Below are 19,814 nucleotides of genomic sequence, written 5' to 3' on the forward strand. Positions count from 1 at the left end.
CTGCCCTCACATACCACGTGAAGTCTCTTGAAAAACTTTTTCTATCTCTCTCAGCAATTCTTCCCCCACGGCTGGCAGAGTGGCGTCCATCTTAAGACTCTATCATGGATCTCTTTCTCTGTAGAAAAAACAAACACACACAGAGTTGTTATTAAAGGATAATCAAGAGGTTCTCCTTCTTCAGAAGAGGGCAAGACAAGGGCTCCATTTATTTAACCTTGATAAATCTAAGGTTTCATTTGTTTTTAAATGAGAAGAAATTAGCTCTCAGATTTCTTCATACTGCTGACTGGTCACAGGACATTTCAAACCTTACACACCGTTCATTGCAAAGCCTTCCCTTCACATCTCAAAGGCCAGAGGGATGAAAATACACACAGTTGGGGGGGGGGATGCCTCCCCAATCTTACCTACACACAAGTTAGTCCACAGCCTGCCCAGTTAGAAAGCACAAAGCACACAGAGCGCCCCCTCCCCCGACCAAGGCACCTGCAGAAAAGAGTGTGTCATCCCAAAGCAGGATAACACACGTATGAAATACAGCATACCTCAGCAATTAGATTCAATTAAAGGAAAATTAAGATGAGCAGGAGCCCACAGAATAGGTACAACCAAAGGGGTGCTATAGCACACACTGCTCTGTAAGCTGTCCAGTGTCAAAATTAATTCATTGTATGGTATTGGGGGTGGGGGGGATGCTGATGTTACAAAACACCAAATTACTGGAGTCCCTTGGGCAGTCAAGGCCAGGTCCTGCTTAGCCTAAGTTTGGAAGCAGGTACAGCATTCTTATTGTTCCTGAAAGTGACTAGTCTCAAAAGGGCAGAGAAGCCCCTTGCTAATTTCAGCCGCAATGGCAAGATCAGCCAACTTCTCTTGGCAACCTAAGGGGGGTTTAATTCTGTCTACAAAATCAGGGGGGGGGGGAACAGGGATGCTACCAAATTTCCCATCCACACCAAATCAGCTAGATAATCCCCATTTGGATTTTGCTTCTCCATCTCTGTGAAAGTCTTTACTTTTGCATCATTTTCTTGTTTCCTTGCACTGAATGTTTCTATTATATTTACACAACTTTAAAATTTATCAATGGTACATAAAAGGCGTCTAACACAAATGGCTTAAAACAGCATCCAGGCAACAAACTGAGAGGTAGCATGGTATAGTTATTAGTGTCTCAGATTAGTTCAAATACTTGATGTGTCAAGGAAGCTTGTTGGGTGACACTGAACCAGTCACGCTGTCAGCCTAACCTACTTCATAGTGAAGAATAAATGAAGTCGATAAATAAATGGACTGGGAACACAAGCAATGAAAAGGGGCAAAATAATAAGTAAAAAATATTGTAAAAATAGATTTGTACATTCCTGGGAAAAATTATAACCCAATTCATACCTGTGGAAACAAGAATAAATATAAGTAAATTTGATACCATTTATTTTATTGTTTTACTGGGCTGACTTCTGTCTCTTTACAAGAAGCCTGGCAGGCAGAACATAAGAAAATAAAGCTTTTCTCCATGCCATAAAATGTCACCTATTGCACTTCTACGTGGAAGGCCAAATGGCAAAGCCACAGCAGAATTAATAAGAAAACGACAACTCTAAATGTGGGTACATTTTTTATCTTAGGCTCGCTCATCTGTAGAAGAATGTAAGCTTTTTGAGGTTCACCAAATTCCTCATCTAGTGAACAAAAATCAAAAACTTGCATACCCCCACCCACCACCCAGGTTTTGCTCCATTAAAGTCAAATTTATCTTGTTTGTTTCTTTGTTTAATCCCTCTTACTGTTTGGGACTAACTCAGCATTCTGTCCTCTATGAGACTATTTTATGAAAGAGAGCCACCAGAAGCAAAGAACTGAGCAATGGAAAAGAAATCAGATGGGAAGAGAGAGAAATTAATATACTGGAAGGTTGAAGGAGAGATAAAGTTAATGCCGTTTTGCCTGGCTGCTCCTCAAAACAAACAAAGAATTTTCCGCCTCCCCACTCCCTCCAAGATTGTTCTTAGTTATTTAACTACACTGCATGTTTGGTAAATAGGGAGCAGTAATTCTGGCAGCAGGAAAAGATCCTGAGATTCTGACCTCTGGGGATATTAATATGTAAGATGAACACTAACGTCTGGTTCATGGCTTTGTTTTGTCCTCCTTGACAGCCACAGACAGAAAACCCCAATGTGGAGACAGAGGTATATCCCTGAAAACAATCCAACATGTCCAAAGCCTTGGATCAAAAGACCTAGAATGTGGCAACAGGGGAGGCAGGAGACAGAAGGCAAGCCAAGCATAAGGCAACATAAAGCAACAACCATTCATTCCTAGACTCCATAAGCAGCTTCCCATACATCAGAGCCACTTTGTAATTCATATTTCATTTAGGGGGGAATTATTGTATTTTCCTGATGGCTTTAATTTGATTTTGATACACTTGATATACTTGAATGTATTTGGCAACAAATTGAAAGCTACTTTGGATTCAGCTCCAAAAAAGGTGTCCTTTGCATTATATCATAAAACTGAAATAAACTGATTTTTTTTAAAAGCTTGCTTATTCATAGGAGATAATTGTGACCTAATTCCCCACCCCCACTCCCTGTATATAGCTCTATGGAATTACTGCTATGCTTGTAAACTCTAGTATTTATTCTCTGCAGTCTGCAAAAGAAAGAAAGAAAGAAAGAAAGAAAGAAAGAAAGAAAGAAAGAAAGAAAGAAAGAAAGAAAGAAAGAAAGAAAGAAAGAAAGAAAGAAAGAAAGAAAGAAAGAAAGAAAGAAAGGCGATGCTTTAATTTCCTTCTCTTATAAAAAATGAAGTTTCTGATCCTCATGACCACAGATGCAGCAACAGAACCAGCAGCAGCACCTGCAAGCCAAGCCATTGACACTGCAAAGGCAAATTACTGAAAGGTATGAAATGCCTTTAAGAATCTATTCCAATGTTTCACAGGTTAAAACAGGAGCATCCTTGTAATACCTCTATTCTGGAGTCAAGAATTACAGTCTGAGGCCTCTTCCCCACTATAACATGGCAGTATATAACTTGGAATACACTACAGCTGGTGGTATGAAACAGCAGGCTATGCATGGCAATGCATACTATGGAGAAGATGCACCTAGCCTGCCAACCATGCACTCAAGAGATTCATCTTCTGGGGATTTGGAGGGAGGGGGGTGCTGAACCTTGAAAAGTGACAATATTAGAATATCACACTAAAAATGTTTTAACAAGGTATCTGCCAAAGAAGTGAGTTCCAGGGCACAGTGTATGATTTAATATTTTAATACTTTAGCTGGACAACCTACCTACCCCTTCACAAAGCAAAACACTAAGAGATTTTTGCATCATTTTAAAGATAGATATTTTGAAAAATTCTACAAGGGTAGCTGCATTTGCCTCTTGCAACAAAAACAAAGAAGTCTTCCAGCACCCCACACATTAACATTTTCTGTGTCAGCTGAAGATTTTGTGGAGTGGAACCAATTAAGTCAGATGGATGAGGACAGTCATCAGCTGACAAATAATCCATGTATGTGTATCTCTCGCTTACACACACATACAGACTCTCAGAGAGAGAGAGAGAGGGAGGGAGAGGGAGAGAGAGAGGCTGTTTATAACTCCATAACCACATATCTCTATGTGCCTGCCATCTGCTAATTCATCTCATACATATGAGCTGCACTGGATTCTAGTCCACAAAAACTTCTGCTAGAAAATGTCAGATTTATTGTGAACAACAGCCTGCTCCACCAAATGCATGATGGGAATCCTCAGTTAATATGAGTTTATTATATTTTTGTCCTGTTCAGGCAAAACTGGCTCCCAACAGACATAAATGAATGATTGAAAAAGCAATACAAATACTATGTCTTGTAAACTTGTGTTTATTTACCCTTTGGCATTGTTTATGAAAATGTCCTTGATATTGACTGTACTAATCTCACACTGTGTAATCTGCCTTAAATCTCAGTAAAAAAGGTAAAGTATAAATGACATAAACTGAGGGTGTTGGTTAAATGTTTCATTTTTTACCTTTATTAGAGAAGAAAAATCAACATAAAAATGGGCTCAAAGGCACAAGGTTCAGTCTGATTAAGCAGGTTCCAACCCCAGAACCTTCTGCCACAATAAGATGCACCAGAAACTCTCAGTTTTGTGTTTTGTTATAATTGCCAAGATGCGTCCACGATATTGAGAGCAGCTACATCTATTTTTAACAACAACAAAAACGTAATTTAACATACCTGAGTAAAATAAAACAAAATGTTGTATGTCTGAAGTTATTTTTGTATGACTTTGAAATCTGGGTAAAAAATAATGATTCAAGTCTTTTCCTAACACCCTTCCCCTTCTGGAGGCCTATTAAAAATGTGTCTTGTTTTGCCTTTGAGAGGAACATGGTTGCCTGTTGCTGGTTTCTCTACTTGTAACGTGCAGATAAAAACATACCCCATTTCATACTGTCTGTTCTGTAACATAAAAAAAGAAAAAAAGTTAAGCTTGGTGCCTGCTTGCCTTTCATAGAGGACACGTGCAGGTCCTAACACCATGGCCTGAAAAAACTGCTTCTCGTCTTAAATTTTGCAAACTCCAGACTGATAAAAACTCCTGGTGAGCTGGAAAGCTTACACAGCATCTTATGGACAGTGTTTTTTTCTTAAAAAATATTCAGGAGTACTCTCAGTTTGACTCAAGAAAATCACCATTTTATAGTTCAAATCAGAAAAAATAAATGCAGTCAATGGACAAAATTACGAAGAACATGAGTTACCTCATATTACACAGCTCACAATAACTTCCAGATTAGCATGTAACACTTTCTTCCATCCGAGACTCAGGAAACACCGTGAAAGGAAATGATATCAGAAGACTGTCGGTGATGAAAATTATGGGTATCAATATTGCCAACCAAGCCCCTCTATAGTGACACGTGTGCACAACCAAAGAGTTTCGGTATAGACAAACTCTTTGCACTCTTTGCACAAAACGTACACAAATTGGTCACCGCCATCAGGGTGGGTGGGTGGGTAGCAACAAGACTGACCAATCACCGTGCTAGATTCCAACTACCAGAGCTCCAAGTGGCTTAGAGAAGACTTGTTTTTATTTGTCTGTACCCTAATGATCACCAATTATGCCAGCAATCTCAGGGGCGTGTTCGATGCTCAAAGACGTTCCATTTTTGTAAGACGAACAGCACTCCTAATGAGTTTAAATAGAACTAAACATCTTTGTTGCCAACATATGCTGCATAAAACTTAACAAATCACAAATCAAATCACAAATCAAAACATCCATAATAATACGTTTGGAGTTAGTTTAGTGGGAATTCCAACATTTTAAAATTTTTACGTTCTCCCGTTAGATTCACAAAATGTTTAGGGGTATGCGTACCCCTGCGTATCCCCAGGAAAAAAGCACTGCTTACGGAGATAGATCAAGATGGGTGGCCATGCTAGTCTGCCTGTAGCAGTACAAAAGAGCAAGAGTCCAGTAGCACCTATAAGACAACAAATTTTGTGGTAGGGTGTGAGCTTTCATGAGTCACTGCTCACTTCTAAGATACTGTGATAGGTGAAAAACTGAGCTGTCTCACGAAAACTCATTACCACAAATTTTGTCAGTCTTATAGGTGCTACTGTGGTATCTGAAGAGAGCTGTGACTCACAAAAGCTCATACCTTACCAGAAATTTTGTTAGTCTTACTGGTGCTACTACGGCTGCTCTTTTCTACTATATTTTGTGTTTGGCTGGTCCAAATAAAAGATGTCACATGGGATTTTGCCTGAACGAACAGGGCAGGTGACAACTTTTCTTACCCTGAAAATCTTGTTGGCCACTAAGGCACCGCCGCTACTGGACTCAAACCCAACTTTGCATCCATTCAACTAGGCCCCAGCCGCCTCCGTTGCTTAGCAACCGCCGGCCTGAACAACCAGCGCCCACTGGAGTCCTGAGAAAGGTTGACCTTGATCACGTGACGACAGGGCCGAGGCGACAATCTTCGCGAAGGCGAGCGCGCTTTCTTTCGTTTAAAAGTTATGGCACGTGGTCACGGTTTTTTTCTCAGCCAATCAGAAAGCCCTTCTGGGCGGGCTAGAGAGCGCACGGAAGTGACATGTATACAGGAGACTTCCCCTTTTTTTTCTGTTCCTCTCGCGTCATGTGCCGGGAAAGGCCGTCAAGGTCGCCCGCTTTTTCTTAAAGGGACCATGTCGCTGTGGGTGCTGCTGAGACGGCTGCCGCGAAGAAGCCTGGGAGTGGCGCCGCTTCTAGCGGCCGCTGGGCGAGACGGCCGGCGCCACCTCCAAGCGAAGGCGAGGCCTCGATCGTACGGCAGCGGGAATGCGCAAAAGCCGGACGGCGGAGCCACGCCCCTCGCCTTCAGCCTCGCCTTGTCAGGCAAGTGGGCGGTGCTTCGGGAACCGCGAGCTGAGGGGGCGGGGTCATTGGGAACGGGGAGGAGCTATTCGGTGGGTGGGTGGGGCTTGCTACCTGTGAAGGCTGTAGTGGGGCAAACAATTTTGCCCCCAAACTCCTGCCAATTTCATTTTTCTACTAATTTTTTAAAAAATATAGAGAGGTTTTTTATAGCTATAGAGAGCTGTTGTAGCACAATGGTTAGTGTTGTTGCATACTAACACTAACTTGTTCACTGCTCTGAATGGGGCACTAATCTGTCTAGAAGCGTAGTATATGTGCAGTTATTAGTTATATGACATGAGTTTTGTATGAACACAGGCAAGATATGTATATAATGTTTAAGGAGGAGCTGTGACAATAAATTCCTCTAGCTGGGAAAGGTTTTTTCCTGTCTGCCCCCAAAGGTTTCTCTGCTGCTTCCCCCTTCCAACTCCAGAACACTGTAAATAACTGTTATAAACACTGGGAGAGGGAGACCCGCATAGGGGTCCCCCAGCCTTTAGCCAAAATGACAGAGGCTCAAATAGGGTTGCCAGATCTGAGATGGGAAATTCCTGGACATTTTGGGGCGAAGGTTGGGGAGGGACCTCAGCAGGATACAATACTACAGAGTCCAGCCTCCAAAGCTGCCATTTTCTCCAGGGGAACTGATAGTCTGGAAATCAGTTTTAATTCCAGAAGAACTCCAGCCCCTACCTAGAGGTTGGCAGTCCTAGGCTCAAAGTTCGTCTTGCGGTTGATTCCTGGGACATGTCCCAATTGGGAGTCCTCCCGATCGGGAGTCCTCATGCACACACACAATGCACGCACACATGCACACACACACCCCTCATGCGCACACACACCAATATGACTGCATGCTCGAGTGACAGCAAGCCAGCCTTGACTTTTAGTGCCTCCTGATGGCCTCCTTCTTTCCCCAGCTTTTTCTCTGTTCTCCCAAGAAGCTGAAGAGGAGATGGAGAAAGATCCTGAAGAAGGCCATGCGGAAAAGACAGAAGAGAACATCATATTTTTACTGAAAAAAGCCAAGGTGAGGCTATGGGAAGAGGACTTGAGACTTGCCAGAAAATTTCCCCTGCATTTGGGGCTTGATGATTTGTCATCCCCCACATGAGCCCATCATTGCTCATGTCCCCCCCCTTCTCCCAATGTCAGCTTCATGCACCTGTGTAAGAATGGAAACGTGATCCTTTGTTGTGCCTTTTCCCAAGCTTTCCCCCACAGTTTCTAGGCTGCCGTGCTCATTGATTTAGGATGTTTTTCTCTCCCTGCCCCCTCCCCTGCAGCTCTGCATCATGAAAGGAGAGCTGGAAGAAGCTGAGCATCTCCTGCACGAAGCTGCCCAGCTCTCTCACCAGTCTGACAACAAGCAAGCCATCATCTACACATATGACACGGTTCGTTTGGGAACAACTCTGGGCTCTGCAACAGTGAGATTGGTGTGAGGGAACGAATTCGGTAGCTGAAAAATTTCCTTTAAACTAAAAAACAACAACAACTATTCTAGTCTTTAACGGAAGCGGGTAATCAGTGTCTCCTGAAATTGAGAGAAGGGGTGTGTGTTTAATAGATTCCAGTGATCAGCTTCAGTGCACCCTGGACAGGAAAAGTAAAATCAGTAATTTTTTACCATTTTAATAATAATAATAATAATAATAATAATAATAATAATAGCAACATTTGATTTATATACTGCCCTTTAGGACAACTTAACACCCACTCAGAGCGGTTTACAAAGTATGCTATTATTATCCCCACAACAGCAAACACCCTGTGAGGTGGGTGGGGCTGAGAGAGCTCTGAGAGAGCTGTGACTAACCCAAGATCACGCAGCTAGTTTCAAGCAGAGGAGTGGGGAATCAAACTGGGCTTTCCAGATTAGAGTCCCGCGCTCTTAACCGCTACACCAAACTAGCTCTCCAGTTTTTTTTTAATCTTAGCTCATGATGTAGTACATCATTTTCCATCCCCCGTTTTATCAAGTGAAGGAATGGATGCTCTCTTCTCTTACGAGCATCTTAGACATTTCACCTCCTTGCCTGTATTTTGTCCCCACACCAGCCCAGTGAAATAAGTCAGGGTGAGAAACAGTGACTGGTTCACTCAGCAGACTTCAGAGTGAGTCAGTTTTTGAACCCGGTGTCTGCCTTATCCTGGTCCTAGTGCTCTAACCACTATACCACACAAAATGATTGTGGATGTGTAAATCCACTCTGAGCAGACTCTTCCTTTGCTACGCTGTAGATGGCGAATCTGGCCTTTCTGCGAGGGCAGCTGGACCATGTAAGTGAATTCCAGAAGACAACCCCCATTGCGCTTAAAGGGGGAGGGGGCTGCAAGGGTCTTATTGGAGTCCTCTGTCTCTCTCCTGCATCATACCCTCTCTGTTGACAATTGCCCATTTCTCATTTCAGGCGGAAAAACTCTTCAAGGCAGTCATGAGCTACCTGCTCGCTGGAAAGATGGAACAAGTAAGATTTTTTTTCCCTCTGCAAGGGCTTTCCCCCAGTGTAAATAAAGCTGGTCCAACATTCCTAGATTTCTGGAATCCAAAAATCTGCAAGTGTTTGAATTAGTGCAAAATTGCATGATTATCTGGAGGGGGGCGGGGCAGGAGGGAACTGTCTATTTAAGCTTTGGAAGTGAAGCTGAAAGCTGAGTCAGACTCTTGGTCCACTTGGCAACATCCAGCACCTTGGTCTGACTGAAAGTCACTCTCCAGGGTCAGGTGTCAGGCAGAGTGCGGTCTTTCTCAGCCCCAGCTTCCTGAGATGCTTTAAGTGGAGGTGCTGGGGACAGAACTTGGGACCTTCTGCACACAAAGCTGGTGATCTGCCCTGGAGTCACAGATCCAACCCCCAACCCCACTGGTTTGCTTGATCATGGCAGGAGAAAAAATCTTTAAAATTTAGCAGTATCTCTTATTGCATCTAATTCAGCTTTCATGTTAAAAAGTAATAACATTTGATTTATATACTGCTGTTCAGGACAACTTAAAGCCCACTCAGAGTGGTTTACAAAGTATGTCATTATTATCCTTACAACAATCAACCTGTGAAGTGAGTGGGGCTGAGAGAGCTCTGAGAAGCTGTGACTGACCCAAGGTCACTCAGCTAACTTCAGGTGGAGTAGTTGGGAATCAAACCTGGCTCTCCAGATTGCAGTCCTGCCCCTCTTAACCACTACACCAAATGGGCTCAGGGGAAGGTAAGCTTTAAGGTCTATACTTAATGATATTTGTCATAAGTGCAGGGGCTGAACAGAGTTGCTAAAGAAACATGATTTTTTTTTCATACGTTATATAGGTTGTAACCTATATTCCATGTTCCAGGATGAACAAGATTGACTAAAAAACACAAACACAACACTTTTGCATCATACAGAGTTCTGTTGCTCATCTGGCAATACTCCTGATTCCTTCAGACCCACTAAGTTTTTGGCCCTCTGAGTTATACTTCCTGCCCTTTTTTGCTACTTAAGACAGCTGCTAACACCTCGGGCCTCTCTTTCCTTGTGACATAACCCATGCCTAGATCATGCTGTTTGCTGGAGTGGGCTCCTTTGTTAAATGGAAAAGTGTAAGAGGTCATGCAACCCGTTGTTTTTCCTTGCCATGCAGGATGACAATGCCATCATTGAAATATCCCTCAAGCTGGCCAGCATCTATGCTGCACAGAAACGGTAATCTCTCTCCCTTTCCCCCTCCCCCTGTGTGCACCTTCTTGGAGGCTTGTTTGCCTTCATCCATTATCCTGTCTCTGTTGAAAAGCTGACACAGCTGCTGAGGGGTTACTGTGGGAAGAATCAAGGTTAAGGTTCTGAAAGATACTGTGGTAAAAGGACAGGGACTGTAGACTATACTACTGTGTACTGTCTGTTGCTGTAAGCATGCTCCTACTAGGTAACTTGAGTCTCAGTGAAAAAGGCGGGCTATAAATAACACAAAATAAAAAAGAGATCCTGATACTGATGGTGTCCCTTCCAATGTTCCAAGGGTGAGGGGGAATTCTAGAATTGTGATGCTTTCCCATTGCTGTGGTGATGGTGCAAATGTGACGAAACCTTGAGAACGACTTCAGTAATAAAATAATCTCACTCTGTTATTCCTCTGCGCAATGAGAAATTAATATCCTGTGCCTAGGTAAGCTGACTTCCTGTACTAATTGTATGATTCAAGCCAACTTCCTTAATTTCCCATGATTTGATCAACTTTTAATAACAATAATAATAACATTCAATTTATATACCGCACTTCAGGACAACTTAACACCCACTTAGAACAGTTAGTATGTTGTTATTGCTTTTCTTCTTCACGGCCAGTGTCTATCTAAAAAGTCATAGGGTCTAAATCCGGGAAAGTGAATCTAGAAGGGAATGTGGCCCTCTTCACATATGAACCCTCTTGTCCCCAGCACAGGAAAATATTATTTTGCTGGATATGGGAAGGAGCTTCACAGAGTGTTCCCCTCTACCCTTGGAAATGTTATTCACCCTCCTCTCTGACGTATGCGATTTTAGTAGGTATGGCCAAGTCACTTGCAAGCATATTTTTGCAGTCACAAATACTTGTTTAAAAAGAAAAAAAATCAAAGCTGAAACTTGCAAGTATCTCATGCTGATGCAGGCAAACAACCATTGTTATGAGGACAGTTCCAAAAGAGACCTGTCTCCCACCCACCCCTTCCACTGACACGTTCAAGTTGCAAACTTGCCCGCCAAACACAAAATGGAATCAGTAGTATCTTCAAAAAGTAAAGAGTCCAGTAGCACCTTTAAGACTAACCAACTTATTTGTAGCATAAGCTTTCGAGAACCACAGCTCTCTTTGTCAGATGCATCTGATGAAGAGAGCTGTTGTTCTCGAAAACTTATGCTACAAATAAGTTGGTTAGTCTTAAAGGTGCTACTGGACTCTTTACTATTTTGCAACTACAGACTAACACGGCTAACTCCTCTTGTTCAAAAAGTAAAATGCTGTCGAGTGCAGTGAGCCTCCCTGGCATCTTCTTATGGGCTGTCCCCTTCGTGTCTAGGCAAGAGTTGGCATTGGCTGGTTATGAGTTCTGTATCCTGACCCTGGAAGAGAAATTCGCTAAACAGAAGGATGTGGCCGCTGATGATTTACCAGGTAGAGGTGGGGACGGAGCTTGGCTTGCTGAAACAGCGAGATCTATACAAGCTAAGCATATTTGTGGCATTGCTTTTCTTCTTCGGGGCCAGTGTCTGTCTAACAATTCATAGGGTCTAAATCCAGGAAAGTGAATCGAGAAAGGAATGTAGCACTCTTCACACATACACCCCTCTTGTCCCCAGCACAGGAAGAGCGAGTCAACACGCGTCTTCTCCTTGGCATGAGCCTCGATTCCTATGCCCGCTATCTGCTGGCACACAAGCAAGCAGCTGCTGCCCAAAGGATGTACGAGCGGGCATTGCAGATCTCTGTGGAGGTTCAAGGGGAGACACATCCTCAGGTGAGAACTGCGGAGCCAGAGGGACAGCAGGGGCTGCCAAGGGAAAAAAATATTCTATGGTTCTGTTCAAGTTGGCCGCACGTGCACATAACATTTTTCTTTTCTGCTAGTGATGGGTGAGGATAAGAAACTTGTGCAGAGAGCTATGTAAAAAGCCTGCCATTATGAATTATCGTCAACAGTCCCATAGATGCTTGTTTTTGTTTAAAAACAAAAATATTTGTGAGATGCTTTTCTGCCATTGCACCAAGAGGCCCTGGCTTCATTGCTGTGGCACCCTTCTTGCCAGGGGTGGGACTTTGTCCATAGCAGGTGGCATTGTTTTCTGAAATTCAGGCATACCTGTATCTCTGTAAAGGAGCGTCCAAATCAGGCCTTCTGGGAGGATCCCCGTAACCTCCCCAGTCCTCACGTTTGCAAGTAGATCAAATGGCCCTGGTTGTTCACCGTCAGATGATTCTTGGACTGGGATGGGGACAGGCAGATCTCAGATGGTTGTCTTTGATGGTGTGTTGTCTTGTAAAGCTCTTCTTGAGTCCCTTCCCGCAATACAGTTTTGAGAAATGAAGCCTTGGGGAGGTGGGGGTGGGCACTGGGAAGAAGGGGTTCAGGGAATTCAACTGGAGATGTCAATGTTGTTCTTTTAATTTTAAAACCCCCGGGGGCATCATGTACATGCTTCAGGAGGAAGCTAGCGGGTCCAGCGTTTTGAGTTCCAAATTCTTTTCCGGCACAGACGGTGGTCTTGATGAATGACTTAGCGACTGCTCTAGATGCTCAAGGGCGGTACGACGCTGCATACGCTCATGTGAAGAGAGCGTGGGATCTGGCTCAACAGACTGAACACCCAGAAGCCCACGTCATTTTGAATAACCTGGCCGGGATCCTAATGCACAAAGGTAGGGAGAAGTTGGGAGGGGGCAAAGGACGCGCAGGTGAGAGCCTACAGCTGGGCAAGATTTGGGGAGGGGTGGCAGCCCAAAAGAGATCTGCCTCAGACAAGCCAAGGCTTGTGCAAAACATTTACATTACAGCCTCCAGGCTGAACAAGCCAGGCAGGAAGGGGAGGCTGAGCCAGCCTGGGCTTAGTGGGGACCACGAGCGAGCTGCTGGGGCTGCTCTTTCTGCTGTCTCCAGAGGCAGGCTGTGCAACTAAAGAATGGGCACGTATTGCAGCTGAGCCAACACACAACTGAAGTTGCAAGAAAAATCCTTTGTACATCTCATGTAAGAGAGGATAAAATGACAGAAGTCCCCCTCCTAACCTATTGCTGAAGTCCTAGCAGCCAAAAAACAGGGTTGCACTTAACTGTAACTGTTGTTCATCGAGTGGTCTTCTGTGCAGGCACACATGGGAGATTAGCAAGCTAACTAAGTAATGAGGGGGCGAGTACATGCCCGGCAAACCTTCACACCCATAAGCATAATAATAGTACATAAAGCCATATAGAGAATAATGGGACCGATGGCATCTACGGTGAGGAGCCCGTTCCAAGTGGTTGTCATTTTCAGATGGGCCCAAGGAATTCTTTCTCCAGGCCGTATTGGTCATGGCAGCAATGGAGAAATGATTGTAGACAGTTCTATGATTTCAAGCATCTCACCCTCTGAAAGGGATGGAATTGAAGTGGAATGTCTTCTAGGGGTTGGAGATGGCGTTCTTGGAACCCTGGATGGACTCGATTCAACTGTTCAGAGCTGAAGAAGAGCATTTTTTCCTCTTTTGCGACTTTCAAGTCAATGTCTTATCAGCATGCTTCAACTTGAGCTTATCCTCTTTGTAGGTGGCTTATCCACCTTTCTAGGTGGAACCGACAAAAGCGTGGCTGGAACTGACCGGCACTGAAAATGCTGGAGGAACTAAGGAGGCCTGTTCTGGGCACTGTGGTACACTATCTACAGCATTAAGTTTGGAGTCGGTAGAGCCCTTCAGAACTGACTCCCAAAGTCCGCTTTAAGTCACGACGCCCTTTCATGGCACACTTTAGGAGTAAATTGTTTATAGACTGCACACCGAAAGGTGTTACGGCCCTCGCTCAGACAAAAATGGCATTTGCGGTGCTCATCTGATTGGGCCATCTTTGTCCCAGAGTGGGAACACTTCTTGAAGACGTCCTTCGATGCAGTGGAACTGAAAGCCCGAACTCGCATCTGTAGTTGTTGGAACCAAGGAGCAAAGAGAAGACACATCCTTCAGCAGCAGCAAAAGAAGAACCGAGGGAGGCAGCCGCTTGCCCCACCTTCTATAGCTGTTCCTGGGGGGAAAGTGCACAAAAAGGGACACCTCCCCCCCACGCCCAGTCTGAACTGAACGTATCACTTCATTTTCACGACTCATGTAGATCAGGCCTCATTCTGGCAGATGGCAAGAAACTTGTAAGAGGACACAGTGGGCTCACTCCCCCCCCTCCCCGCTCTAGGTGCCAGCAGCATGCCTGGTGTGTTTCCGTTGCAGCTGCTCGGTCCAGGACTAATGTAAACTCCTCTCTCTCTTTCTCTTTCTGTGAATATAGAAGACTTTTCCCAGGCCAGACAAGTCTACAAAGAAGCCCTGAAGCAGGCAGAGAAAGCAGGAGATGGCACTGTCGTTCGGTACATTCGGAAGGAATTAGCTGAACTTGCCAGGAGGTGGAAGCAGGCAAAAACTACAGAATATTCAGCGAAGAAAGGAAACGAAGGAGTTAAAAACTGAGGGCTGCTTTGCGCCATGTACTGTCTGTGCTTTGGTCGACTGCTGTGTTTTTCTTTCTTTTTTTGCACTGCAAGGACTCAGCTGTGTTGTGTGGGCAGCAGAGCAAAAGTCTCCGGCTCCAAAGCATCCCCTGAACTTGAGGAGGAGGTTGTCAGCTCGTAGCACTGAAAGGCCGGGCCACATTTCTGCAATGCCTGAGTGGGAGCAAACGGGGCTTTTCAAAGTGCTTATCCTTAAACATGAGGCAAGAAGCAGTCGTTTACATCCAGTACCAAATAAAGTTTGCCCCTGCTAGCTAGAAGAACAAAATGTATTTTTGAGTCGGGGAGGTTTACCCAATTATTTCAAGGCTAACATTTGTCATTTTTTTTAGGAACTTTCTGAGTGTTTAGAACAACTGGTAAGAGCAGTTTGACACGGGAATCATACCTGGGGGCAGGCTCTTCTTTATTGGAGGTTTTCAAGCAGAGATTGGGCAACTATCTGTCTAGGATGGTGTAGCTTGAGTTTCTCATCCAGATGGCCTCTGCGGTCTTTTCCAATTCTGGTTCTACACAGTTAAGGCTACTGTGACTTAGAGAAGGAAATGGAGAATTTGCATCGGGGAACGGGAGTGTTCTGGGTACTGTTCTATGCAGGGTTTCATCTGCAATGTATACAAAGCTCTCCCCCCACCCCTGCCCCCCCACACAACCCCCTTCTCAATTTCCACCAGTGGTAAACAAGACAGAAAGCAAAAATCATTGTGGAGTACTGATCCCCTTTTATTTGGATTGGTCTGAATTGCAGAAGTCCATTGTACTGAAAACATGGGTATGAACAAAATAGAAAGGTTTCAAGATGCATGGGTTTAGGTTGCTTCCCCCCATCTATGCCCCCCCCAAATTATCTAAAGCTCTATGCATGAGAATTGAACATACCAAGAAGAAAAGCACTGATCAGAAATTCTTTTGAACAACACACAAAACTGCATAAAGTTATTTTTGGAGATTATGATTTACAGATCCCCCCCTCCCCCGCATGAAAACGTGTCTTTTTTTTTCCAAATCATCTCCACTTTGGTTCTGAATTCTGCCTTATTTTAAAACCCCTCTGTTCAACCATGAGAGTAGTAAGACTATGGGGGGGGGTAGGCAAAAAAGAGCAGCTCACAAATAGACTTTTGCTTCTTTCTTGTGAACAGAGCATGTGGGTGCTCTTCATTTACATATCCTAGTTTTGCACTTTGTAGACATTTTGCTACAATCATCCCAAAAAAACAACAACCAACCCAAAAACGCAACTCATTGTGGGGAGAAAAAGGAACACATTTGGCTATTTCCCAAGGAAGGCAGAGGTTCTGTGTTACCCACCCACCACCAAACCAGTCCTAAGTGAATACCACATCCAAGTGAAGGTATAGAAGAAGCATGCCTTTTTTGTCTCAGTTATCAGCAAGTCTCCAGTGGTGACTACCATGTTGTGTGACAAAGACGACATGCAACTGGGGCAGCTGAGTCTTGATGCCATCCTAGGCTCAGCCTGATGGGGTTCCTTCATTTCAAAGGTGTGTGGAGCATTGGCATCTTCTGTGCTTCCCTTTGAGCCATGAAGCGCTCACATTGTCTACCACCCCAAGCATCTAAAAATCACTGATGCTCGAGGACAACTGCAAACTTTTCCAGAGATGAAATCAGCACACAGCTTTTCTCACTCAAACTAAGCGATGCTGCCTCACATGGTGTATCATCTTTAAAAAGTTATTCCCCAACTCCTCGTTTAGGTTTCTCCCTCATTCATAAGAGCAATCCTGCAGTTTCTCAGTTCAGATCCCTAAAGGACAGTTCCATGAACCAGTGAAATCCCCCCCGCCAAAAAAAACTGGAGCAGGCATTGCGGAGAATGTGAAAAACAAGAAGGGGGGGCTTGAGTCAAGAATCATACCAAACCAGGATCTGCACATTGATATAAAATGAGAAAGCTTCAAATAAGTGTGAGGGAATAAACTACAAGAAAATCGGCATTTTCCATAAAACAACAGACAGGAAAGGGGTGTGTGTGTGTGGGGGGGGGAACATTCTGCGACAGGACTAAAGAGCTATATCTTTCTTGTGAGAAGAAGTTCAAACACAGAGCCAAGAGCCTTTTAGTTTAAAGAGACTGGCTGTGTGTGGAAGAGCAAAGTTTGGTTTCAAAGCAGCAGCAGACAATATAAAAACAACTACCGGCGATGAGCAAGAATTCAGAGGGGAGTGCACAATTACAGCAGTTTAGTGTGTTCAAGCAAGGAATGCTGGCTTTTCTCACGGAAGGGTTTTTGTCTGTGAGTGAGAGAGGGGGGAAATTCACCATTATGTACCCATGCAATATTATTTTCACAGTGTTGAACAAAAATTACTTGATGGAAAAAATTTACAGTGTGGCAGAATCATTTAAAAAAATCTTGTAATTCCAGAGAATAGTTAAAATGTACAGAACTGGGGTGCGGGGGCGGGTTCAGTTTTTTTAAAAAGTTATTTTCCACAAGATCTTGAACAACCACAGAAGGAAAAAATGTGTCTAGAATTAGATGAAAAATAAAATCCGCACTTCCTGTGAACAGCAGTACTTGGGAGACCAGCCAAGGAGGCTCCGTGCCTGAGGTGGCCAAGGGCAGAGATCCCACCTGGAATATCGGAACATAATGCACAAATCTATCCTTCATTTCAGTGAGGGCATGAAGGGCTGATCTTCTAGGTGGGCTGCGCCTTAAAAGATTATGAACAACCTACACTTGAGAAAATGCTTTTTAAAAAAAATATAAAATGACCCCCAAAAGTTTATGCAATGATTTTGAACATAAGTACACCAGATATTCTAGCCAGGGGAGGGGAGGGGAAAAACCACTGCAGAAAATTACTCTATTTACATAAGAATGATTTTTTTTTTGAAGACATTATGTTATGGTTCTCTTTACAAATAAGATGTCGCTCAGGAATAAGTCCTCTTTTTAAAAACTCTTTACATATTTAAATCTTCAGGGTGCTGACAATTCCAGGTGCAGCAAGAAATCTTTCAATGGGGCTGCCGCAGAACAGATTCTTGTCACTTCTTCACCTGGCATAACCCCCATTCTCTTTCCAAAGTCTTTGGGCACATATTAAAAAAAAATAATCATCAGCCTTTCGACCCTGCAAAGGACTTGGGCGTTTTCCCGAAGGTCCCCTTTCCCCTACGGTTCAGTCATCGCTGTCTGAAAGAGTCTCGTATTGTGCTGACAGGAGGGGCGCTGGCTCTCGTTCCCATATCCGGTTGGGTTGGTGAGATGCAGCCTGGCTGACGGAGGATGGGGCGCAGGCCATTGAAGTTGGAGGGGTACTGCTCAGCATGCGCATGGTCAGAGGGTTGTACGGGAACTGGGTCGATCCTAAGGGGCGAGAGAGAGAGGTTTTCTGTAGTTAGAAACACAATCCATCCCCCAGTCCTTTGGAGGCACCAACTGTATGCGTCTGCTCCCTCCCTTTCAAGACCTGCTGGAGTCCTGGGGGTGGTTTCTTTCAGCCATGAGTGGGCGGGGCTTGAAACACACAGGGAAGGCAGGAAAAAAACCTGCACCCTGTTGTCATCAGCTGAACGTTTGTACTGCGGAAATCTGCTACCAAGAGGATCTCCCCTCAATTTAATTTCTTACAAAATGGTTTTAGACATGAACATTCTCACCTTCTAACAACTTGGGCCTCCCATGCCACCCCCAAAACAGAAAGGGGGGGGGACAAGGGGAGAAGCAAAGAACGAAAAAAGGCTCTGAAAACACTCTTAAGAAGGGTAATGTTTTTAAAACGGGGAAATAATACAGCCACCTTTCCCAAAGGGTAGGCAGTACCATCCCAACCCTTGATTCCCAACAAGCATCCTGAAAAAAACAGCATGTTGGAGTGGTTAGAGCGTTAGACTGGGGAAAGCCAGGTTCAAATCCCACTCAGCCATGAAGCCTTCTGGGTGACATCAGACCAATCACACACACTAAGCCTAACCGACTGCATAGGAGTGTCGTGAGGATGAAGCATGAGGAGGCGAGAACTGTGCATCCCAGCTCCTTGGGAAGGGCAAGACAGACAAACTTTTCTGTGGCTTGTACCCCACATCACTTAGCAGAGTCAGGAAGGGGTTTGTGTTCATGCACGTGCTACTTGTGTGTTGAGTGTTGAAACATTCCTTGGCACTCTGGGTGGATCAGTCTTGGTTTTATTGATCTAGGCATCTTCCCAGGAGGAGCATTCGCTAGCTGTACAATGCCCAAAGTTGAGGCGGGGGGGGGGGGGGAAGGGGTCTCTGCAGTTTTGCTCTCCCAGCCCCCTGGCACAGCTCACCTGTCGAGGAGGGCCTGTCTTCCCACGACCACACGGGTGTTGTCTGCCTGTGATAGTCTCCCTCTGAATGCACCGATGAGACAGACGAAGGTCTCTCTGCTCCCAAATAGCCCTGCCCAGGAATCGGCGACTTAGACTTCCGGCTCCCGGATTTGCCCATCAGCTTCTGCTTGCTGACTCCTCCTCCTGGAAAGGGAACCGAGTCAGAGTCGGGCAGCTCAGCCTGCAGACACCTTTCTGCAGAGGCCCATGTACCCTCGAGTGCATGCTCAGAACTCCTGTATGCACGGGCCACATCATTTGTTTCAATGGGGGGTACTGAATCCCTAGAGCTGGACGCATCTGTGCATACTAGGCTTCCCCCAAAAAGGTGCTTTCAGCTACAGGCACACGCTTCCATCCAGCTGATGTTGGACCGCTCCCCACTAGTGCCAGGCCTTCTGGGCTGTTCATGGATGTTCCGGAGAGGATGGGATAATTTGTATATACCCCACCTCAAGATGGGACTGGGACGAGCGTGCTTATGGGGGCTTTAAGGGAACTTTAAGGTTAGGGAGACTGAGATTAGATGAAAACTCTGCAGTGGAAAGGGAGGATGACATTTTTCAGGAGATGGAAGAGGAGCAGTCAAAGGTGTCAAGGTGTGCTTGCTCCTCAAAGCCATCCTGCGAGGCAGAGTGCATCATTAGGCAAGAGGTTGCACACAGCAAGCCCCAGTTTCATCTCCAGTTGAGGACCGTGGGGTGAGACCTTTCTGTGCTGGGCACCCCAGAGAGCTGCTGCCAGACAGAGCAGACAATGCTGAGTGAGCTGTACCAAAGCTTTGGGCTCAGCAGAAGGCGGCTTTTAGGGGTTCCTTTCCCACTGCGAATGGGGAAGGAGGGGGAGGCTGAG

The 19,814-nt window shown here is 44.8% G+C and overlaps 3 protein-coding genes across 12 annotated transcripts in view; 1 reads left to right on the plus strand and 2 right to left on the minus strand.

Annotated features, from left to right (window-relative positions):
* ZSWIM7 (zinc finger SWIM-type containing 7) overlaps nt 1-6,253 on the minus strand; it is a 20,926-nt gene extending 14,673 nt beyond the window's left edge. The window contains exons 1-2 of the mRNA XM_055002009.1: nt 5,823-6,253; nt 15-118 (exon numbers count right to left, since the gene is read on the minus strand). Coding sequence (XP_054857984.1) covers nt 15-90 — 76 coding nt within the window. The 5' untranslated portion in view covers nt 91-118; nt 5,823-6,253. The remainder of the gene's footprint in view (nt 1-14; nt 119-5,822) is intronic.
* TTC19 (tetratricopeptide repeat domain 19) lies at nt 6,149-14,895 on the plus strand. The gene is made up of 10 exons (XM_055002008.1): nt 6,149-6,405; nt 7,350-7,459; nt 7,716-7,826; nt 8,674-8,712; nt 8,844-8,900; nt 10,049-10,110; nt 11,463-11,557; nt 11,743-11,900; nt 12,637-12,799; nt 14,414-14,895. The coding sequence occupies exons 1-10, from the start codon at nt 6,216-6,218 to the stop codon at nt 14,590-14,592; spliced, it is 1,164 nt and encodes a 387-aa protein (XP_054857983.1). The 5' UTR covers nt 6,149-6,215; the 3' UTR covers nt 14,593-14,895.
* Nucleotides 14,896-15,335: 440 nt separating this feature from the next.
* The window catches only part of NCOR1 (nuclear receptor corepressor 1), a 122,501-nt gene continuing 118,022 nt past the window's right edge, over nt 15,336-19,814 (minus strand). For 9 of the 10 annotated variants that reach the window (XM_055001560.1, XM_055001556.1, XM_055001553.1 and 6 more), the window contains exons 46-47: nt 18,921-19,106; nt 15,336-17,977 (exon numbers count right to left, since the gene is read on the minus strand). In XM_055001560.1, the coding sequence (XP_054857535.1) occupies nt 17,790-17,977; nt 18,921-19,106 (374 nt within the window). In that variant the 3' untranslated portion in view covers nt 15,336-17,789. The remainder of the gene's footprint in view (nt 17,978-18,920; nt 19,107-19,814) is intronic. The other variant, XM_055001561.1, reaches the window with a different exon arrangement.

The sequence above is a fragment of the Eublepharis macularius genome, chromosome 17 (assembly GCF_028583425.1).
Source record: "Eublepharis macularius isolate TG4126 chromosome 17, MPM_Emac_v1.0, whole genome shotgun sequence".
Lineage (NCBI taxonomy): Eukaryota > Metazoa > Chordata > Lepidosauria > Squamata > Eublepharidae > Eublepharis > Eublepharis macularius.

Bases quoted from the DNA above. Each gene is read 5' to 3' on its own strand.
- TTC19 (XM_055002008.1), top strand. From the start codon at position 6,216: ATGTCGCTGTGGGTGCTGCTGAGACGGCTGCCGCGAAGAAGCCTGGGA. The intron at 8,901-10,048 runs GTAAGATTTTTT...CTTGCCATGCAG, and splicing joins TCGCTGGAAAGATGGAACAA to GATGACAATGCCATCATTGA. The intron at 11,901-12,636 runs GTGAGAACTGCG...TTTCCGGCACAG, and splicing joins AAGGGGAGACACATCCTCAG to ACGGTGGTCTTGATGAATGA.